The sequence below is a fragment of the Hipposideros armiger genome, unplaced genomic scaffold, assembly GCF_001890085.2.
Source record: "Hipposideros armiger isolate ML-2016 unplaced genomic scaffold, ASM189008v1 scaffold_266, whole genome shotgun sequence".
In the NCBI taxonomy this organism is placed as follows: Eukaryota; Metazoa; Chordata; class Mammalia; order Chiroptera; family Hipposideridae; genus Hipposideros; species Hipposideros armiger.
Genome location: NW_017731616.1, coordinates 2,388,272 through 2,411,224, shown reverse-complemented (window position 1 = coordinate 2,411,224; position 22,953 = coordinate 2,388,272). Strand labels below are relative to the sequence as shown.

Sequence of the window (22,953 nt, the reverse complement as noted above, 5' to 3'; positions counted from 1 at the left end):
TATATATATATATATATGAATATATATGTATGGTTAAAGTTATGAAGTCACTATTTTCCTTATTTTGGTGACTGGTTATTTGGAGATCAAAAAATAGATCTGAGAAATCCACACTCACAAAAATTTGTATCCAGCAGTACTGAGCTATGCATTAGCAAATATAATTGAGCCCTGGTATCCCTTTGGGCATGCCTGCAACCCACTGATCTGGTTTCCTGCAGGAGCTCAAAGAGCCCAGCTTGATCTGATTTGAGCCCCTAATTTAGGGAAACAAGGATGAAGGTTCATAAAGAACATGCCTGGGTCGTCTGGTCAATTATACAGCCTACATTTATGACCTTAATAATCAAAACAATTAACCACCTAGAAAGAGGAACTAAAAGGTCAAGGGAAGATGGACAAGGAAACGGACTACATTCTACATCTTTCTGAATCAACTCTAAAACCATATTCATTACATCGTTTGAGAGGACTCCCCAGAATGTCAAACTCCTCCATAACCTTAGCAGTGAGATTAGGCACCAGGGACTCCTCTTCATTGTCAGAGCTTTGAACAGTAATTCTAGGAGGGTACCATGCAGAGCGTGCCCTTTCTAACCTCCCCGATTTAACTGAAAGTGTCCTGTTACCTGTATATTCTTCAAGGTTAGGAACGATATCCACTACAATCATTCCTGTCTTGCCCCATAAGAAAAGCTTTAAATCGTGGACTCATTTCTCTTATTTAAGAGGAGAGGGACCTCAGAGTGTCTGTGACTTCCCATGTCTAGTTCCTTTTTGACCCTCTAAACCTGTCAAATTAGGCACTAGACTGAGCAGTCGGCCCAAGGGCAGTAAGGTCTGTGTGAGCTAGTTGTTATGTACCAGGTTTATCCTCCCGACTGGCTGCTCCTCTTCCATCGGATCGTAGACCCTTTCCTAGATTCCAGCTACACTCTAGTCCAGGGGCTGGAAACACCTCCCATTTACAGGTGACTCTCAAAACATCTCTTTTCAGGCCAGACCTTCCACCCAAGTTCCACACTCAGATACCCAGCTGCCTATGAGACGTCTCCATTTAGCATCTCATATTTCCTATGTTCAAAACAAAACTCAGCTTTCCCCCCAGTCATGCTCCCCACAAGCCTTCCCTATCTCAACAAATGTATATTATCCATCCAGGTACTCAGGCCAGAAACCTAGGAGTCATCCTCAATTCCTCGCTTTCCCTCTCATCCCACGTCCGGTGCACATTCTCTTAGCTCTGCCTCCACTCTTTGCTCTGAATCTGACTGCTTCTCAGAGGCCCTTTGCTATAAGGATGGTCTGAGCCAGCTGCATCTGGACAACTATAGCATCCTTCTAACTGGTCTACCTGCTTCCACTCTTGTCCTGCCCCAGCCCATCCTCCACCGAACACCCACTGTCCTGTCTACATCTTAAGTCACATCCCATCACTCCTCGGCTGACAGGGTTCCCATGGCCACCAGGATGAAATTCAAATTCCCGCCATGCTCTACAAGGCCCTATGTGACCTGCCCTTGATCTGCGTCTCCAGGCTCTACCCCCTCAGGTGTGCACTCCTGCCACACCAACCTGGTTTCCATCTCAGGGTCTCTGCAGCTGCTTCCCTCAGCTCAGAATACTCTTGCCTTGGCTCTTGGTGGGTTGCATCCTTCACACCCCTCAGAGCTCAACCCAAATGTCACCTCCTCAGACAGTCCCTTCCTTGATCATCCTGGCTAGAGCTCTCCCTGTCACTCCCTATTTAATTCACCCTATTTTAATAACCTTCCCAGTCCTTAACAGTACCTGAGCTTAATGATATTCAGTTGTTTTTGTCAACTGCCGGTTGTTCCTCCACTAGAATGTTACTGGCTCCATAGCGTGTGTGTGTGTGTGGGGGGGGGGTCTTCTCTTGCTCCCTGAATACACCACCTAGAGCAGCACCAGGCACAGTCCAATACATGGGCTGACTGTAAGCCTGGGAAGATACTCCTCATGTGGCCCAATATCCACAAGGGAAGCAGCAAACCAGAGTAGTGAGCAAAGTAGTATTCGCCTTGGTAGGACACTCTATCATTACAAAGTTCTTCACACATACTTTTATTCAAATATGTCACAGCAATTTACAGACAAAGAAACCGAGGCTCAGACATTACCCGGCATAGGTAGGACTTCAAGCCCATAACCTCCCCACGTGCCATCTTCTTCCCACGACAACTGGGAGCCACCCTTCTGCCATCTGGCCACACCCTCGCCATCCACAGCTAGTTGCCCCAACTCCTTCCACTTCTCAAGCACACCAAGGCCTTGGTGCCCCTGCCCAGCGCTTCCGGCCACCCTGCCCCCACCTCACAGAAACTGGCCTCACCAGCACTTTCCAAACCCCAGCTCCAGGTTTTACATACGAATCTGCCTTCAAGACCCTGTGCTCAAGTTTCACTTTTTCCAAAGCAAACCTGCCTCAACAAGGGTTTCTCCCAACTCCACTTAATTGAGCTATAAACTCCTTGAGGGCAGGAAACTGGCTCTTTTTTTTTTTTTTTTTAAATAACCTCAACGGTTTTGGGCCAAGAAAAACCAAAACCCTATATAACTATACTAACTCTCTGATCCAGTTGGGCAAGTATGAGCTAAAATTCACAGTGGAACAAATCTGTTCGCTTCTTAACCTTGAGTTTTCACATTTACACAGAAAATTGATTAAAAAGCTGAGGGTCCCTTTTCTCTATGAACTACAACCTCACTTTCAAAAGACTAGATTTATAATAGCCTTCCAAGAAATCGCAAAATAAAAAATATACCCTACCCACAAAGTAAAGCAAACAAGCTATTATTATTAGCAACACACTATTACTTCCCGTGTTCTTGTATTAGGCACTCTACTATAAGTTTATTAGTGGACACTATTACCTCCACCCATTTCACAAATGTGGATGCCGGTTCAGAGAGGACAAGCAACTTGCTCAAGGTCACACAGCTGGTAAATGATGAAACAGAAGCTGTGCCCAGCACTCCCTGATCTTGCTCTAAACCACAACACCCACAATCTCCTTTCTGCTTGATTGGATGAAAACATCACTGAAGTAATTCGATCCACTCACCTTTTTATAAAAGAGTAATTTACAAGGACATGGTTGGTTATAATTAAGGTCTGTGAAGTGCTTGGAGATTCAGGCCACAGGGGCCTGAAGAATACCTGTTGCCTTTATCTGGTACAAAACCCAGTAAATTTTGTCCTAGCCTTCCCAAAATGTCACACACACACAAAAAAAAACTTTTTTTCCTGTCTTGTTGGAGAAACAGTTTCCACTGACTATGAAACGCCTGTGATGTTGGAGCCTGAGGCTTCTAGCTCTTATCTGACTCCATACATTTTACTGTAGGTGTGTCTCTGAGAACAAGAGAACTCAGGCAATAAAGGAACACCAAAGCAGAACATGTTTTATTATCCACAACATTCACCTCCCCCTCCAGTTCAGAAATCTCTACCATCTACCAGGAAAAAAGAAAAGAAAAAAAAGACGTAAATCAGGGCATCAATTTCAGTCATTCAAATGGAAAGCCACCAAGAGTGGTCAGATCAGCAAAATGAAGGGAGTGGGGAAAGAATTCTGGTTCCATTCCTGGCATCAATTTTAATTTTTTTAATGTGACCTTGATTCAACCTTGGTTCAACACTTGCTTCTAAATCTCCCAACAATAAAGATTTAAATAATCTCAACAGAAAAAATACCATTAGCACCCCACAAGGTAAAATTATAATAGACACTGGCCTACATTTAAAAGGGCCAAGAATTGTACCTCAACACAAATTTATAAAGTATAGTATATAACAAGCTCATTTTAAAAATAAAATTATTAGCTGAAAAGGGCTGACCAAGCAACTCACACTGGTCACACATCACTCAGAGCTATAATAAAAATGCTGTTATCTGTTGCAGAAAGGAAAGAAAAAATGAAAGTCTCCAAGCAACCCTGCTCTTTCAGTCTTACAAAACGGATGCCAGACCTTGTCAGATGTGGCATTTAGTCATTTCCTGTACTTCTGAATTATAAGATACCTGACTTTCCAGTTGCCAAATCACATTTGTCCTTCTAGTGTACTGTCCTTTCAAGGAACCAAGTTTAAGGACACGTATGAACTAGACCGTGAGCCCACCCTCCCATCCTTGCCCCTCACACAGTGCTTGAGACATAGCAGATGCTTAATAAATTTCTGTTAAATAAAGTTTACTTGATAATGAGACTATTATCACATTTAATAATTTCAAATTCAAGTATGTTGTCATTAATTAGGCTTTTATATGCCAAGTGTCCCAAGCATCAATATTATCAGTGCTAACTCTTAAAAAAAAGATTCATTTCTTATAAGCTGTTATTAAATAACTCATTTGTAAAAGTGACTTTTCAATTTCCATCATTTTTCAGTAAAATATTTTAATGAAAATCAGGAAGAGAAAAGGTATATTTAAAAAGCATACACCTGGTAGGTCGCTATATCCATTCTACTATTTCAATAGCTTAGGAAATCCAAATTTTTCAATGTTTTGAAATGGAAATTAATACGATCACATCGTTTATTTTCTAAATGAGATAACTGAAGCAACATGCTTAGTAGCAGTGCCAGAGACTGCTGGCTGTTGCAAATAACGGCTGTCCCCTTTTTTCCACAGTGAAAGAAATTTTGCTGAGCATAAGGCCCCCCTGAATAAAGACTTCTTTTCCCAGTCTCCCTTTCCAGCTGAACTTGCCATAGCTCTCGGTCCTGCTGAATGGGACACATAATGAAGTGTCACATTGCTGCTTCCAGGAATCCTCTTTAAAAAGTTGGTATCCATGTGCCTTTGACTATTTTACTCTGTCTCTTTCATCGCAACACCTCAGACCAGCTCCCAGACTTTCATATAACAAGAAAACAAAACCAAAAATGCAAAAATCAAAACCAGAAGAGGTCTTTCATGTTTAAAAAAGAGATTTAGAAATAGGATACTGTGAACAAAAAAAAAGAAATACAATTTATAAAGTGTACCTATATATTTACAGAAGTTACATTGCTAAACATTTACATTGTTTACTACTCTACTCCTGCATTTAAAGATGATATTTAAAAATATTTAGCAACCAGTATCAGGATGGCTTGGGAAACAATTAATCGACACACATGGAGCTGCACCCGAGAGGCCCCTGTTGTATTAGGACATTTCCCCTTTAATTGCTGGATTATGGGGAGAAGTGGGGGTGGGGGTGGGGGGGGTGTGCAAAGGAAGAGTGGCCAGGGCAGTGTTGAGGGATACTCAAGGAGACTGAGGCAAAGCTATTGACCAACCAGAAGTATTTCAACAATTTAATAACTAGCACTACTTCACTGGTACATACTGACTGAACATCAGTCCTAATAGGCCTGTCACTATCGGGGATGATATGGTACCTACTTGTAGCAGGAACTACCTCCAGATAGCACATGCCTTCTTACCTGCCCCATAACAGACTGGCAAGCCAAAACCATAAGCAAATACTGACCAAGTTACAAGAAGACTAGGTAGGTTCAAGTGTCGGATGTACTACCTCTCAGCTGGGTGTCATCTGTATGAGTTATTTGTGAAGAATGGCTCTATCTAAATTTTCTCAGCGGTGTTGCAAGGATCAAATGAAACAATGTCATATAACCTTGCAAACACTAATGCTGTGATGAAGCACTTCTTACTAATAACACTATTCCAACAAGCCATTCTAATTTTAACAAGTATAGGTACAGGTGGGGCACAGAAACTGCAGCCATCAAGAATGTAACAGGTTGGGTGTAAGCCTGTCCACTCCAGTTGAGAAGGTTCCAGCAACCCCACTGGTAGGGTAGCCTGTGATAACAGGTGGTAGGACGGAATAGGTGATAGAAACTCACAAGGCGCAGCCAGCTACTCTTTCAGAACCAGCCATGATCATTAAAGAAACGCCGGGCAAGCACCTGCACTAGGAATTGATCCTCTACTTAAGTGAGAGAGGGAGGTATAAATCCCTTCACTATGGCACTACTTTTAACAGCAAAGCATTAGAATTACCTGAATATCCAGACTGGTTAAATAAATCAAGATTCATCCGTAAAACTGAACACTATGCTGACATTAGAACTCCTAAGGAAGCTCTTTATTTACAACATCAAACAAGCACTAAAATATGCCAAAAGGAAAAAAAAGCAAGGTGCAGAAGAGTACGTATGGCATGCTACCATACATACAACAACTCTATGTATATATTTGCTTATAAATGTATAGATAGCTCACGAAAGGATGAACAAACTGGTAAAACAATGGTTGTTTCCAGGAAGAATAAGGTGACTAGAGGCCAGCGGAGGGAGGGGGATTTTCATGCCATATCTTTTTGTAGTTTTATAATTGTACCATGTGACTATTACCTCATCAAAAATACATTTAAAGTGGACTTTTTAAAATGATGTCAGTCAGAGGACAACTTGAAAGTCTTGTGGAGAAAATGACAGAGGTGGTCATGGAGGTTAGAATCAGGGCCCAGAAGTCACGAAGAAAGCAAACCTCATAATTGTGTAAGACAAGCTCGCACATGCTATCTTTATGTAGGCAGTTGCAGGCAGGCAAAAGTCAAAGACTGATTTTTACAGCCCATTCGAGAGGCATGACAACAACACATCAATAAAGAAGTAGATAAAACTGTCCCTTCTGTGCTCCAGACACTGTGCTGGCCAAGCTGAGCCATCACAAAAGTGCAAATGGAGGCCAGAGGTTGAAAGATACTGAGGAAAGCAAATTCAGACAGCTGAAAAGGGAGACAAGCTTTCCACCATGGCCAAGGGAGGTGAAGAATAAAATGGAGCGACTCCAGCGACGCTCACTTTCACTATGGAAGTCCACGGCACAGCGGCATTCGGGGGAAGGTGTCAGCTATGGAAAGCCAGCAGCACAAAACCCTCACCTCCCGAGCCTCCTTTACAAGGGAATGAATCTGTCCACTCCAGGGACATCTCAATATGTAGAGGTAAAGCTCAGCAGGTACCGTTTATAAATAGCTGCAGGGTTCAAATGCCTTAGTCCTGGACGCTGTGGACACGGCCCAAACACCCCCTGCAGCAGCCACTTGTTACAGGGAGGAGCTGGAGTGAGTCATGGCCTGAGTCAGGCACCGTTCATCTAATCTGAAGTATGAATGAATGGTGTGGAGAGAACCAGGAGCATGACAGAGCGGGTGGGGTTCCGTCTGGGAACACACAACTGCTTCTGGATCTGCGGTCAAAGGCAAATCCAGGCCTCATTCCTCGTGGACAAATGCTTATCTCAGGAACTCAAGATGACAGCTCTGTGATGAGAAGAGATTTTCAGACAAGTTTGCTGGGATTTGAACAAATTGGCTTAAGCTTCCAGTGACATGTATAAAAACAGACATCTTGGCTATATAGACCCCTGCTTGGGGGTGGGCAGTAGAGGCGGAAGACAGGGGCACAAAGCGGGAAACCAGAAAGACCTCTGGATATGAGGGGAGTGGGCACATAGGTGCAGCTTTGCCAGCCGTCGGCTGCATGACCCATAACAAATTCTAGGTCTCCGATGTGTTGCTTTATTAACGGAGAGAGATGGTCTACCTTTCTAGATCGCTTCCTGGGTTCTTTCCAATGTCTGCAGGTGGTTTAAATCATTTCAATGGTAAAGAAATCCACAAAAGTATTGTTGGGTAACAATACTAGAATTCTCCCACCATCTTTGTACAGATGAAAACATCTACGGCTTGAATACGGGGCTTAGATTTCTGACAGCACGTTGTACATGTTTGTTTTATTTTTGAGGAAATGACGCATGCCAGGCTCCGCGTTAAAGCTCTCAGCAAACAGATAAATCAGGCCCAACTCCCTGCCCTCAGAAGGCCCACAGTTCTGTCAGGAAGCTTCTATTCGGACAGCTCCCAAATAGCTTATTAGACACATCATGAGGAAACCATCAGTAAGAAAAAAGAGAGAACAGTAAGAAAAAAGAGACTGTTAAACTACATTCAAGAGGATTTGGGAAATCAAGACATTAGTCATTAGAAAATCAAAGAGTTAAGGAACAGAGGAAGAAAACAAAGCTGCTCCTAGGTCACAGGTTAACATGGCTCTAAAGGAAGCAGTGGGGTGAGGTGAGATGTGTGTGGTATGAACGAGGAAAGTATTTGCATGACAAGCTAAAGATGGTCTTTCTACCAGGAGCAGCTGTTAGTCTAATCTGGTGTTCCCTGAACAAACACTCTTCCATGCGAACTTTGACCTGTAAATGTCATATGGAACTCAGCTTCAACCTGAACTCAATGTGCCACTGAAACCATTCTGTTTTATTTTAAAGCTACTAAGATTTATGTAGGAGTAGCAAGACACAAGAAACAAACGAATATGGCCAGGCCTTTTATCTGTTACAGTTTTCTCTTTAACTCAGTTATAAACTTAAGACCAATTACAGCAGGTCCTCAAATAACATCGTTTTGTTATAACACTGCAGGAACTTAACTCTTGTTTATATCAATTAGCCTATGGTTAAACTGGTTTCATTACATGTCGTTTCGCCACAGTTCCAAGAACCTATTGACGACGTTAAGTGAGGACTTAACAGTATTCTGGTTTCTCAAAGGATGTGTGTGAGGAGGAGCCCTGGAGTTCCACAGGGGGAGACAGGTGCACGGCAGCAAACCTTTACCAAATTGGAAAACACATACTAAGCTAGGAGATGGAATTTTAAACTGCTACCGTAACATTTGTTAAACCTTTAATTACGCTGCCACTAATCTACTTTAGAATATCATGTCAGATGATATGATTTAGCACAATTCTATGCTTATTACATGGTACGATTTAGCACAATTCTATATTTAGTTATTTTAAGATTAGCTTACCAATATGTTATAGCCTAATACAACAGCCTGATTTCTGGGAACTTTAGAATACATTTAAAGAAGTACCAGGGTGTTCACAACCATGTGAATACATTCAACACTTCCGAACACTTAGAAATGGTTGAGCCAGTCAATTGTATGTTATGTATGTTTAGCACACTGGGAGGAGCAGAAGGACCACCACCAGGGTGTAAACGATCCTTCGAAAGAAATTGTCATCCCACTTCCTATTCTCTAGAAGTCTTGAATGCACTGGGGAAATTAAATCAACTTAAAGAGCTCAACCAATACTTACTGGGAACCCATTTCTGTCTACTAGACTTGAACCAAAAATGGACAAGCTGTCAGCCTCGTTCTTCAGAAGCGCACAAAGCAGCAGAGACGATATCCATTAGGCAGACATTTCTAGAGTGCCTTCCATGTGCAGGGGATTTAGCCAGGCCAAGAGGGCAAACAGGTGTCGTCTAATGTGCAAACACCACACATGAGCAGGGCCTAACTGATGCTGACCTGGAGAATTCTGAGACTCAGCGAAAACATTGCAGTGGTCATTTGGAGAGCCCCCAATTCGCAGGGCAACAGGGTAACAGTGGCTGTATATTTGCTACCACTATTCCAGGCCATTATGTGGGGAGGCATTTAAAAACATAAGATACTGTTTATTCTATTTAGGGCAAGATTATGCAGCACAGGTTTAATTCCAAGAATGGGCCACTTCACTGAAAGGTAAGACACGTACGGCATTGCATTAGGTGGACTGAGCATCAGGGAGCGGGGCATCAGGGCCCACACCACCACTTCCTGTCACTTGACTTTTCTGGGCCTCAGTCATCCCTCTACAGAGAAAAGGTTGGGCTGGTCAGTGCTTCTCAACCATTTTCACCAAAGCGCTGAATGACGGAAGAAGGCGAATGAGTATGGGGGTGACCACCAAAAACTTAAAATGTCTTTAAACCCTCCTGTTTTACATGAAAAAGTTAAACATATTTCATGTTGCATTATAATGAGATAAACTTTTTTTAAAAATAACTCACTACCATGCCACCTCAGGAAGATGTTCACTATCTACTCTGTGCCACACCCCAGGGCAATGGAAGCCAAGGTCCTGATTATTCACACTCTTGCATAATTTCAGAGATATCCTATTTCCTTTCGGACTCAGGTTTACATCAGGTGACCTCTTCAGCCTATACTATTTATTTTGAAAGAAGAGATTGGAAGTTGGCAGTATTTTGAACCCAGAGTGCTATTTAGTACATTCCTGACAATGCAACAAGGCCATGCGTCATTTGTATTCAATCCATGCAGTGAAACACTGGATATGTTGACCAGGATCACAAAGACAATCGACCAGGCCAGCAGGAGCAGGAAGCAAGGCTGCGGCTCCCCTGCCTTGTTCCTGGCTCACTTCCACCCTGCACACACCCACCTGTCCACACCCTGGTGTCTACATGGCCTGGAGGACACACAGACACTGTGCCATCCAAGACAGTACCAGATTCTGGGACAGCAGATACTCCCACATGGGAAACGTTCACTCAACACCTGAAATGAGCCTTGTAAGAATTTAACAAAACACAAAGCTGTGGTTCCTCTGTAGCTCAAATATAGCATCAGGAACTGGAGGTTGTTATATGTTTTTGATATGTTGCCATTTTCTCTTCTTTCTTCCAAATCTCATATCTCCTCTTCCTCTCTCCAAGACAATGTTACAGTTCCCAACTGTCTGTGAGCTGCCCCCCAGTTCTCCTTGTAGCCCCACCCATGGGGCAACTTCACCTGTGACCTGACCCCCAAAGGGTAACCTCTGCTGTCCCCCAGACTATAAAGGTACAATAGCTATAAAAACTCCCTCTTGCGAGGGAATTATAGTCATATTTTACACATAGCCCAAAGCAACCACCAAAAGCTCGAAATATCTTTAAACTGTTTTATATTAATATGCTAAATGCTTTATACGCACATTTAATCTGCACAGCCCTATAGGGTAGATACCGGTAGCACCTCCATTTTACTAATGAGGACAAGTAACTTGCCCAAGGTCAAATCCACAGAATGTGAAGAAGATGGGATTCAAACCCAACATCTCACTTTTTCTGGAATGGTGTTCTTTCTCCTACAAGGCAAACTTCTACACAAGTATTAAGACACTTAGGACTAATGATCTACTGTTCTTCACTAGGAAATTAGAAGCAACCAGAAAAAAAACTTCAGTCTTCCATCAAGGCAACTACCCACCTAACCTGCAATCTGTGCCCCTCTATTCTATGATGTAGTAACTAGACTCACTCCTCCACTGGTGTATCCCTCTCACCTCACCCACATCACACCAGTTCTCCCCTCTCCGGCATCCACTTGCCCTTTTCTACTGAGTCATCCTTATCACAGATCCAGCTCACTATAATTTTCTCCCGTCTCAAAACAAAACTGATAAAATTCCCTCTTGGCCCCATTTTCCCCTTAGCTCTCCTTCTCCTCTCTTCAGCAAAACTCAAAAGTTCCTACTCTTAGTCTCCAATCCCTCTTCTAATCTCTCACCAACCCGTTCTAAACAGGCATCGCTCCCTCCACAAGTGCTCTCTCTGATAAGGTCACCGATGGCTTCCATATTGCTAGGGCAGTGATCAATTCTCAGTGCCATTGGATACAACCGATGGGTCACTCCCTCTCTAAAACACTTCTGGGAAAGCACATCTCCTAGTTCTCCTTCCTTACTGGTGCTGGTTCCCCTCATCAACCCATCTCTGCAGGGGAGTGCCCCACAGCTCAGTTCTTAGTCTCTGTCCTCCCTTGGTGATCTCACTCATCATTCAGCCCATCACTCTAAATACAACCTAGAAGCCAATGACTCCACTATTTGTATCTCCAATCCAAACCTTTCCACCTGAACTTTATTCAACTGCCTTCTCACTAACTCTACTAGGACATCAAGACATCTCCAACCGAACACATGTAAAATCAAACTCCTGATCTTCCCCCAGTATCTGTTCCTCTTACAGTCCTCCCTAAATCATTACATTCCACTTCATCCTTCCAGCTACTCAAGCCAAAAACCTTGCAGACATTTTCCTCTTTCCTAATATCTAGTCCAAATTCTGTTGATTCTACCTTCCAAATACATCTAGAAAGCAACCACGTCTCACTATCTTCACTGGTACCACCTTGGTCCGAACCACTATCTCTTATCTATTATTACACGGGCCTCCTAATTAAACATCACTGCATCTACCCTTGCCCTCATACAGTCATTCTCAATAGTCTAGCAGCTAGAGAAATCTACTTAAAATCTAAGTCAGAACATGTCATCCTCTTCTCAGAACCCTCCAATGGCTTCCCGTCTCACTCAAGAGTAAAAGCCAAAGTCTTTCAATAACCATAAGGCCCTATACAATTGGCCTCCTTGCTGTTCCTGAACGTGCTGGACATGCTTCTGCCTCAGGGCCTTTGCACTTGCTGTTCTCCGCCAGGAGTGCTCTTCCCCCCACTATTGACATGACTTGCAGTTGCATCTTCTTAGTGAAATCTTCCCTGGCTTACCTATTGCCAACCACTTCCCACCCCAGTCCCATTCCCTGCTCCCTTTCTCCACTTTATTTTCCTCTGTATCACTTACTACTATCTAATACCCCAGTTTATTTTATGTCTCCCCCATCAAAACCTAAGCAGGGATTTTATCTATTTTGTTTGCTGCTATATCTAGAGCATTAGAACAGTGCCTAATACATAGTAAATGCTCAACGGATATCTGTTGACTTAACAGCTTTTATAGGAAAACCCAGAAAAGGCTGGTTATGGTTTCTCTAGCAGTTCCACAGCACATTCCCCTCTCCAAGTTATTCCTCATATTTAAGTAAGAATAAAAATCCCTATGACTTTTAGGTTGAAATATAAAACATAAATGAGTTTACAGAAGACCAACTTCTTACCCTGTGATAGCAGAAAATCTTCTCAGATGGCTTCTGGCCGGTGGTGCTGCCAGGCTTGGGGGATTATTGCATCTCAGCACATACCTCCTGGGATCATCCTTTGAGTGAAGTTCCCTAGGACGCCTCACCACACTCCCACTCCCTTTCCCAGTTAATCTCTGTAGCAGACTTGGGCACTTCCTAAATATAATACAAGGCTTAGAAAGTACTTTTTCTTTCTAAGCTGGCAGATCCGATATGGTCTCTGAAATGGCTTTACCGTGTTCTAAGCATTAAAGGCTTCCTCAGCTGGCCCTCAAAGGCCTCCCTTGAACTTCGGACCATCTAATTCGGCAGGCCTCTCCTTCCGTCTTGCCCAGGTCCTGTATCCTTGAGCCTCTAGAGTCACAACTGCCCAGATCCATCTGTTTTTGCACTTGTGGGTTCATATGAGACCTCTTCATCACCCAGGTCTTTAAGCCAACTCATTTTTTTGTGAGTATTGACCTAGCTGGCATGGGAGCCCAGTCTCACTAGCAGCCATGAGGCCTCAATGGCAAACACCATTTTCCTCGATTTATGTCTCTGCATAACCTGATCACACCTGAACCTTTAACCTTTTCCTTGTTTGAAAACTCTTAGGTTTATTTGTGTCACAGCAAAGCTGGATCCCTTAAACCCTAATCAGAAGGTTTTCAACACCTCACATTCACCCCGGGTATTTTAAATATCGTTTCCTGTCTATCTCCAAGCTCTCCAGAGACTTACAGAATTCTAAACATTTTCATTTCATGACTTCAAAATACGTACCTTTGTTCTCAAAGGAGAGAAAGAACTACCCTGCCAGTGAGGGAGGTGGGGGGTGGGTCAAGCCATCATCTGATTAGATGTATCAGTGGGAAAGGGACCCAGGCAGGACTTGTTAACTCTCCTCAGCAAGGAGGAAGAAGAACAGAACTTCAAACTCCCAGTACTGCCAAACAGGAAGTCTACACCAGGGAACAGCCATTCCACACCTCTGGCTGTCATTCACTTTGATGAGGATCCTCTAGTTAACTTTCTATCACATAGCTTTGTCGGGTCCACAGAAGACGGTGACCCCTTGGGCAATGGTGGTATATCCCATAGAGAAAAGCTCTGATTCTGCCAGGAGAAAAAGGTCATCTGGCTCAGGAAACTCACGCTCCAGTGACATCCTATCCTCTGGGTCTGAAATGTTTATCATTTGTAACACACACACTTAAAATAGCCTCGGTACAAATGAATGTCCTTTTCAAAACGAAGAAATTACACGACATCGCTATCGCCATGCAAAGCCAGCAGCCCTTGGGTAAACAGGCATTGCCCTGTACTTTGTTTGCTCTTCATATCATTAACCAATGTGTGCCTTTCGAATTATTCACAAGTTTGTTTTCATTTCTATGCTCCCAGACTTAGAAAGCATGTTTCTCTAAAAGGCTTTTCTTATACTATACTTTTCTTGGCAAGCCATGACAGGTAATCTTCAGATTGCATAACATGCCAAATACATTTAGCCAGTTAGCAAATAAACATGCGAGCAGACACCCAGGGCTTCATGTCACTTGTTTTTGCCTCTCCAGTTGCTTCAGTGGCCCTTTCCCCCCCTCCCTCTAATTCAGAACGGTCTTCTTTATCATAATCGGTTTTGAGAGACTTAAACGTTTTCTAAAGTCTTTTTTGCCCATTTGGGGACAGATGAAGTGATAGCAGTATCCAGGATGGGTATGTGTGTCTATGTGTGGTGTGACATGGGGACAGTGGCCTGTAAAAGGTGGCACTCTGGTGACAGGCCAATCTTAGAACAGGTAAACTGATTTGGAATTGTCTTGCCTCACTTATCTAAACAGAAAAACAAGACAGCAGCAGGTTAGATGGCCATCAGGCTAACAGGGACTGACACAGAGTACGATCTACCTGTCTCAGTTCAGGCCTAATTACCAGTTAATTTCTAAATTTAGTTCCCAAAGGTCATGGTTTGCAATTCTAAAATGCCAGTTTAACAAACAAAAATCCGCTCAAGTGTTAAAATCTGCGCACTGCACGGGCCAGGAAACATCGAAGACATGAATTTACAACCATGTTGTGGCTATTGTACCTCTTACAGCCTTGGTTTCCACACTTATGTAACAGAAGGTGCTTCCTCTGGGCCAGGACCAGTCTGAGGTACGACTATCCTCACTTGACAGCTGAGGAGAAAGAGGCCTAGAGAGGTTAAGTATTGTGATTTATAATAAGAAATACATGTTTGGTCTTTGTCCACTGTTTCTGGAACAGATCTCCTAAAACCCTTGGAATTTCCTAATTATGAGGACAATAAAGATGTCTTTTGTTATGCTAATGAGGTGACTTTGGGAAAGTACCTAAGGACGGGGCTGGTTGCCAGGAGAACCAACCACTTCATTAGAGGGTTGGAAGTTTCAGTCCCACCCCCCCTGACCTCCAGGGAGGAGAGAAGGGCTGGAGGTTGAGTTCAATCACCAATAGCCAATGATTCGATCAACTATGCCTAGGTAATGAAACCTCCATAAAACCCCCAAAGGATGGCGTTTGCAGAGCTTCCAGGTTGGTAAACACATGGAAATCCCAGGAGAGTGGCATGCTCAGAGAGAACATGGACGCCCTGTGCCATTTCCCCATACCTCGCCCTATGCATCGCCTCCTCCATCCGGCCATTCCTGAATTACATCTTTTTATAGTAAACTGGTAATCTAGTAAGTAAGATGTTTTTCTGAGTTCTGTGAGCTGCTCTAACAAATTAATTGAACCCAAGGAAGGGATTGTGGTCACTTCCAATCTATAGCTGTGTTGCATTATAGCCGATTCCGTTACCACCCCCCTACATTAGCCTCTGACCCATTAGTCGAGAGAGCTTCTCGGAAAACTGAGGCCGGATGGAATGATATCTGTAAAGCTCTCTCCGGGAGTGTCTCAGGTGACTGGGACCTATTGGAATGATAATAGTTATCTCCCCTGGGAGGACACAGTAACAGTGTCTTGGGGCTATGTGGAGGAAGTGTGAAGGCACAGGATGTGTTGGAACACAAAGGGAATGCTAATGGAAAAGGTCTTAAGGCACACATAAGTCACGGGTTACAAATTGATTGACAGCTATGAAACAGTTTCACTTCTTTTCAAATTTCTCAATAAAAGCCATGCGCTGACCGGATTCGGGCTCACTCAGTCTTCTCTGGCTGAGTCCTTTGGTCTCGCTGTTAATCTTACTTTTGTCTCTTGCTCTTATTCAATCTGCGTCGCCCCTTAAGAGAAACCTGTATGCCCTTGCCACGCTGGACGTGACATAGCTGGTCCATTAGAAGAAGCACAAGTGACAACCTAGACTTGTGATTGGTATCTGAAGTGGGGAAGAGGCGGTTTTGTAGGACTGAGCCCTTAATCTGTGGGATTTGATGTTATCTCCAGGTAGATAGTGTCAGAATTGAGTTCAATTGTAGGACAGCCAGCGGGAGTCTGAGAATCGTTTGGTGGTGTGTAGGAAAACCCTCCACACATTGGAATTGGGTGCAGAATTGAAGGTATCCTGCCCAAGGTCACAGCTAGTAAATGGCAGAGCAGGATTTGATCGCAGCTAGCTCTAGACTCTAGCTCTCTAGTCTGCTCTTATCCACTCACTACCTTATGCTGCCTTCTGTGTAATAAGACAGGAAAGCTCACCTAGCTCAAACCTAGAAAACTTGAAGAACAGATTCTTGGATCACATCTACAGAAACTAATGACATCTAGTGCAACAGCCTTGGGCTGAGCCTAGAATTATATTTTTTTACAAAGAGATTCCCCAAGTTACCCTGATGACCACCCAGGTTTATTTGATTCCAAAGTTGTACCCAAATACAGAAGGGTAAGACAAGCAGCAGAGGCTGGCTCTGCCCCTCCCCCCCCCCACACACCCAGTGCCCATGAGTACAGGGCTCCATCCTGATCGCCTTCCCAAGAGGCTGCTCTGACATGTGGTCCAGAGATCTCTATTCGACTGCTCACTGGAGGGGTCAGCAGCTTCCCCACAATTCCACCTGAAGAGTTACACATATGTATCCAAGATTCCCTTACTGTCCTTGAACTGAAGCCTTAATCATCAATTCACAAGCGCCCTCACATGCTTACTCACATCTGACCCCCAGACCCCTGCCAAGTTGCTTTCAGGATCTCGTTTGACAGCCATCCTTCTCTGTCTAGTCTTATTATAAAAACCAACAAATCCTGAGTACCCACTGCAGTGCAGGTCTGCCTGTATTTCTGGGGTTAAGTTCGTAATTCTGCCTTTAAGGCAGAAGTCAAGTGTAATTAATAATCACTCGTGAAAATCCCTTAACTGGGACCTCGGCCCTTGAAAACTCAAAAACCAAGAATTAACATCGTGGGTGTCTTTTTGCATTATGGCTATAGCTTCCCTTTTCCTGGGGGCAGCAGAGGCCAAGGGCTACTTACAGCAGGGAGGACAAAGGGTTGTTAAATAAAGGGGTTTCTCCCTCTCTCTACCCTGGGCTGGAAGAGTTAATCTCACAAGTTAAATTGAGTGTATGATATGACGCCATTGTATTTGCAAGGCATATGCTTGGTGCTATGAGGCAAAGAAATGAACATAAGACCCCTGCCCTCACATAACATATAATTCAGTTGGGAGAGATTGTATCATCCTCTGAAAACAGTAGCTAAGAGTTAAACACAAAACCATCATAATTGTCAGACACATGATACTAAGTGCCACAGACATTCAAATGAAGAAAAAATTGCTGGAGTGTTGGTTGGGCTAAAAAGGCTTCCAAGGAGAAATTTCAACTGGTTTTTGAGATATAATTATGTTCTTTCTTAAGATGAGCTGACTTGGAACCAATCAGTATTCCAGGTAAAACTGACCCTGTCACCTAAGCATACAATAGTATTTTCTATTATGTCTCCACTCTCCCTGTTGAAAGTGTCAAATAATTAACTGGCCAACTCTGTCCACAGTAATATGTTGAACCTAGGTCCTAAAGGAGCCACGTGCCATAGTTCTACTGCTTGGTTACTAAAGCTTAAATTAAATCTTCATGTTATTGTTATGCTAAATAGAGTATTATACAGCCAAGAACAGAGTAACAGCTTCTTTACAATAGTGATGAGCATGTAACCTGATTTTCCAAATGAATACTCTGAGCCTTTTCCACAACCCTACGTCATTACTTGGGTGATCTCACACCAGCCTGTGTTAAAATTAAACTTGTTTGTTTCTGCTTTCTTGCAGAGTCCTAAGATCTCCTCTAAGTGTCCCTGACCATTTTGGCTCTTTCTCTACTCTCAGGACTCAAGGTGACTGAGCACAGTCCCTGGATGATGGCGTTGGGCCACCTGGCACTCTGAATGAATTCAAGGAAGCAAGTGCTTAGGTATACATCCTGAAGACAGCTCTAATCCCTGGCTAGATACAGTCAGCACTCTCACTGGGTTTTTTTCAGAAGAGGAGGGGGTGGGGTGACAGGCAAAGAAGGAAGGACCCCAGAAGCTGATTCAAGGCCAGTTGAAATACCGGCAAGAGGAAGAAAACCTAGGCACAGATTTTAAATAGATAGCCCTGACCCATGTGGGAAGCAGTTTAATAAATCATCATAACATAGTACATTTCCAAAACTCAGATGCTGGCCAATTTCTCTCGATGTGAAGGACATTTCTGAATTGTCCTTTTAGAGATGGCATTAGCATGAGTCAGAAATATCAAGTTTAAATCCAGAATCTGTTCAGATTCTGTTTAAGCAATTGTGAGACTTTAGACATTTAACTTTCAGCTTCTGTTTCTTCAACTATAAAGGGAGCCCGTCGGACAAGACGATCCCTAGTTCAGTAAACATGATTTTAAAAGTGGGAGCATCAGAGTTCTGAGAAAAATCAAGAATAAACATCAGAGAGTCAGAACAGAGGTGACGGGGGACCTGGAGAGCCTCTGGAAGATAGCGGTGTTCAGAAAGCCCCAAAAAGAAAATGGGGGTTGGGATAAATCCAGAATTGCCCCACGAGAATATATATAGATCTCTTCCTTCTAGGTTCTGCCTTACAGTCATACGTAGATCCATCTCTTCACGGAAGTGCTAAGAGTGATGATTCACAGGATGGACATACCCACAGATGTCATCTCATGCTTTCTTACCTAGGAGTTGGGGGTGGGGGTGTGTGACTCAGCTTTACCTAAGAGAAATAAGATTCCAACGAGTTCAGACCCTGACCTCAGTAACTCCAGCCAACCATCTAATAATCTTTTGGAGTCCGAAACGTCTTTAATACACATCCTAAAAACCTAAGTGAAGTTTTAGGGTCTCTAGTTCACTTTTATAGTCCCAAAAGCTTTAAGAATGCACAATATTATTCTGTTATAAAATCTTCACTAGGGTTTAAGATGTTATTAACTATTTAAATAGCATTGTAGAAAACTTAACCCACAAAAGTATATGGTGGGTTCTGCAACAGTGCACTCATTTAATATTCCCACACATCTTTGATATTTCATTTCTCTGACTCAGAGTCCCTTATTCAGCAATTTCACTTTTGTTATAAATCTAATTAAGAGATTAAAATTAAATTGCTTTGAAAATGGGTTTCATAAATGTGACCAAGAGTTTAAAACATCAGTTACCCAAACTACAACAACCGTTGGGTTTACTCTTTGGCAGTCTTAGAGTCACAGAATGTTAACATCTGTATAGTAGCTGGCTCACAATAGGAATTCAATTACTGCTTCTAAGTTTATCACCATGAATGGCTACCATTTAGTCAGCAAGTACCGATGCCAGTCAGCAGTTACGTACTTTGCATGTTATCTCTTAATCCTCACAACCCTATAAAGCAGTAATATCTCCATTTTACAGATAAACTAAGGCTCAAAGGAAAACAGCTGCTAAATGGCCCAGAACAAATTTGAACTCAGGTCTCTCTCACCAGTTCCCTGAAAATACTCCCACTGAGTTGTCCACGGAATATAGGGTTTAGGCCTCACTGGCTGTTATTCACACCTGCATCCTTTACTGACAAAGGTGACAGTGGATGTGGGTACAGCCTGTGTGTACTTGTTCTCCTGGGAGGACAAGCTGCTCCTGAACCTAGAATACTTTACCAAAAAGAGAGGGGTAGGAGCAGCATTTGACATACACCACAGCCCCCTAAGAGTGTAGTTACAGCCATACTCTACGCTCTAGGGAAACATGCAGACCCCTTAAAGCAAGCCTCTCCCCATCCCAGGGTCTGATCAGTCCCCCTGTCAGCCCCTAAGATGAGCATTTCTAGAAGGCACCAAACTCCAAACACAGGCTTCTTCTTACCCTTGGGAGGACTTGCAGAAGCTCTAACAGCTGAGAGGCCAACCGGCAGTAACAAGGTTTAGCAAGCATGCTGCTAACAACCTTCGTGACAACCAGAGTCCTGGCTAAAATCACATTTTGCACATCCCCATCCCAAGGATATTTTCTTACCCCAGTACTTCCCCTTCACAATATTTGCTTGAACGAGTATTTCAGGGAAGCCAATCAGCTGCAGTAGGCATCTGGTACAGAGAGAATGCCAAGGCGAGTATCTTCCCTCTGCTGGCCTACAGTTACTTCTGCACTATCAAGTTCAAATTCTCTACATGGGTGGATGCACATCTACACACTCCTAAGTATTCAGAGACACTAACTGTGATCCATTAACTGAGTTAACAGAAACCACCTTTCACTTCAGATTTACAGCTTACCAATTCTTTCTACTGAGAGAAAGCAGAGTCTAAGCAGCTGGCCAGGCCTACAGACCACCCTCCAGCAGCCTCCCCAGCGTCATCAGAAAAACTTGACTTGAAGATTCAGGGACCCACAATTATTCACCTATTGCAAAGTTCTTAATTGCTGAAATCAAGAGGCTTCCCCCAGCTCTAAAAATCCCATTTGCCTCTTAATAACACCAAGTCCTCTCCTTACTGTGGCTGTACTTTGCTTTCTCCGCTCTGTTGGTCCTGGAAGGACCTCGGTTCAACTAAAGGCCTGGGGGGAGGGCGGCCTTTTGTAAGTTTATTTTTCAGTAGCATAAAGAATGCAGCCCCAGCGCGATTACGGAGACTAAGCTCCCAAACACCCTCCACTGCCTAAATAGTTTGATCATGTGGGAACCAAACACTGTCTAAGAAAGAAAAGGAGAAGGTAAGAGTGCGGGTCTCCACTTTCTCCTGGGAGGAGCCTCGCTGTGCTATGGTGCCTGGGGCAGGGTTGTCACTTGCAAACCCTGTTTGTAAAGCCCCAGCACAGGGCGGTAGGACCTGTTGCTTTCACCCTTGGCTGTGCCTGCCCAATGCAACGAGCGACCCAGAGGGCCTCGGGTGCCGCCGGGCGCTTTGGGGGGCAGCTGGGGTCCCGGCACAGAGGGTCTTGCTTTCTCTGCTGATCTAGTCCTGCGAGCAGGTGGTTGGTTAGCACCATCTTAAAAAAAAAAAAGAGGGGTGTGAAAGTATCTCCTACAGGAGCGCCCTGCCTGCAGGGAAAGCCACGCAGGACACAATTAAAAGTGACTTTCCAACTTCTGTGGGGCGCGCGAGTCTGCAGGGGGGCGTAGTGTTCCGCGAGTTTGGAAAAGGCCTGGATCTTCCTGGAACAACGCTCCCGGTAACACCAATAACTCCCAGTAACGCAGCAATACAGCGACCCTACACCCCACGTCACCCCCGCCCCAAATACACACGTGAAGCTGCCACCTGCCGGGTTTCCAGCAAACGCCCGGGGAAAGGACCGCCGGAAAGTACTTTGTGTTTTGTTTTGTTTTTAAAAGTAAACTCTCCCAGGGTGGAGGACAGCTCCGCCTGGCACCCCGGCCGCGGTCCGCATGGGGTCGGCCCTCGGGTTCTCCTCCAGCCCGGGCTGAATGGGGGGAGGCGCCAGGAGGGGCCGGGGCCGAGCGCGCGGACCCGCGGAGTCCCGGGCGGGGCAGCCGAGGGGCAGGGCCGGCCGGCGGGAACAAGGAGGGCCGGCGCCCGGGTGGGGGTGGGCAGAGTCGGGGAACTCACAGCCGCCTGTCCTTGGGATGCAGCTGCCAGTGCATGGCCAGCGAGAAGCCGAAGAGGCTCCCGGAGTCCCCAGTTTTCCGGATCACATTGTCCTCGCGGGTGTCCAAGTTGAAGGCGGCGCCGAGCCACGGCAGAAGCCCCGCGGACAGGTAGAGCAGCCACAGCTGCCCCGCGGCCGCCATGGGAGGGCCGGTGCGCCGGGAGCGGAGCGGGAGGCGGCGAGCTGCAGCGGCCGCCCTGCGCTCGGGGCCGGGTTCGAGGCTGCCGCGCTGCTCTTGCCGCGGCCACCTTCGGCTCCTCTCGCCGCTGCGTCCGGCCCCACCCCCGGGACGAGTCGCGCTCTCCGCCCGGCCGCTCCCCCGTGCAGGCAGCTCCCGAACGCTGAATGAGCCCGTTGTTCTCTGGAGACTCGCAGGCGTTTTATCAAGTGACGAGACGCCTGCCCCGCCCCTCCCCACCCCTCTGGCCCCTCCTCGCGCGCCCTCCGCCGGGCCTGCCGCCGGCACCTTCCCCGCCGGCCTGGCTGCGGTGCGCCGGGGCGCTGCCCTCCCTGGCCCGCCCCTGGCCGCTCCCGCCCGCCCTAACCTGGAGGAACTGATGAGCTCTGGGCCCAGCAGCCCCATCCCAGGGGGCTCCTGGAAAGAAGCACGTGAATTGTGGTTGCCGTTCGGCGCAGAGCCAGAAAGGCGTTTACTACCTGTTAGTATAAAAGGGAAGTGCTTGGTGATGCGCCGGTTCTGATCGCCTTAAGCTGCGCGTTCTCGCAGACCGAGGCCCACGTGCAAATGCAGACTTCATTCATTCATTCCACAAGTGTTTATGGCGCGCTTAACGCATGCCAGATACTTGGGGAATGGAGTTGCGTAGATTGTTCTTGGCTCTCAAATACCTAACCGTCAAAAATGATAATAGAATAAACTTTGAGAGTGCTGTATGTACAATTTACAGCTCACACTTATCTCATTTACTCCTAACAATCCTATAAGGTGGGTATTTTCTTTTTGCAGCTTGACCCAGAGCACCCAGGGACCTGGGCCCAGGTGAAAATGAAAGCTTGTGGGAGAAGTCCCATTGGTGCCTGCAATTTAAAACTTGGTTTCCAGGTGTTCTGAGGCTGCAAAGAATGGGCTGTTTAAATTGGTACCCACAAGC

General features: G+C 44.9%; 1 protein-coding gene across 2 annotated transcripts in view; it reads right to left on the bottom strand.

The window, feature by feature from the left end:
- The window catches only part of ITGA6 (integrin subunit alpha 6), a 72,149-nt gene extending 49,959 nt beyond the window's left edge, over window positions 1-22,190 (bottom strand). Inside the window, exon 1 of one of the 2 annotated variants that reach the window (XM_019656801.1) lies at window positions 21,802-22,190. In XM_019656801.1, the coding sequence (XP_019512346.1) occupies window positions 21,802-21,983 (182 nt within the window). In that variant the 5' untranslated portion in view covers window positions 21,984-22,190. The remainder of the gene's footprint in view (window positions 1-21,801) is intronic. The other variant, XM_019656800.1, reaches the window with a different exon arrangement.
- Between the last annotated feature and the right edge of the window lie 763 nt (window positions 22,191-22,953).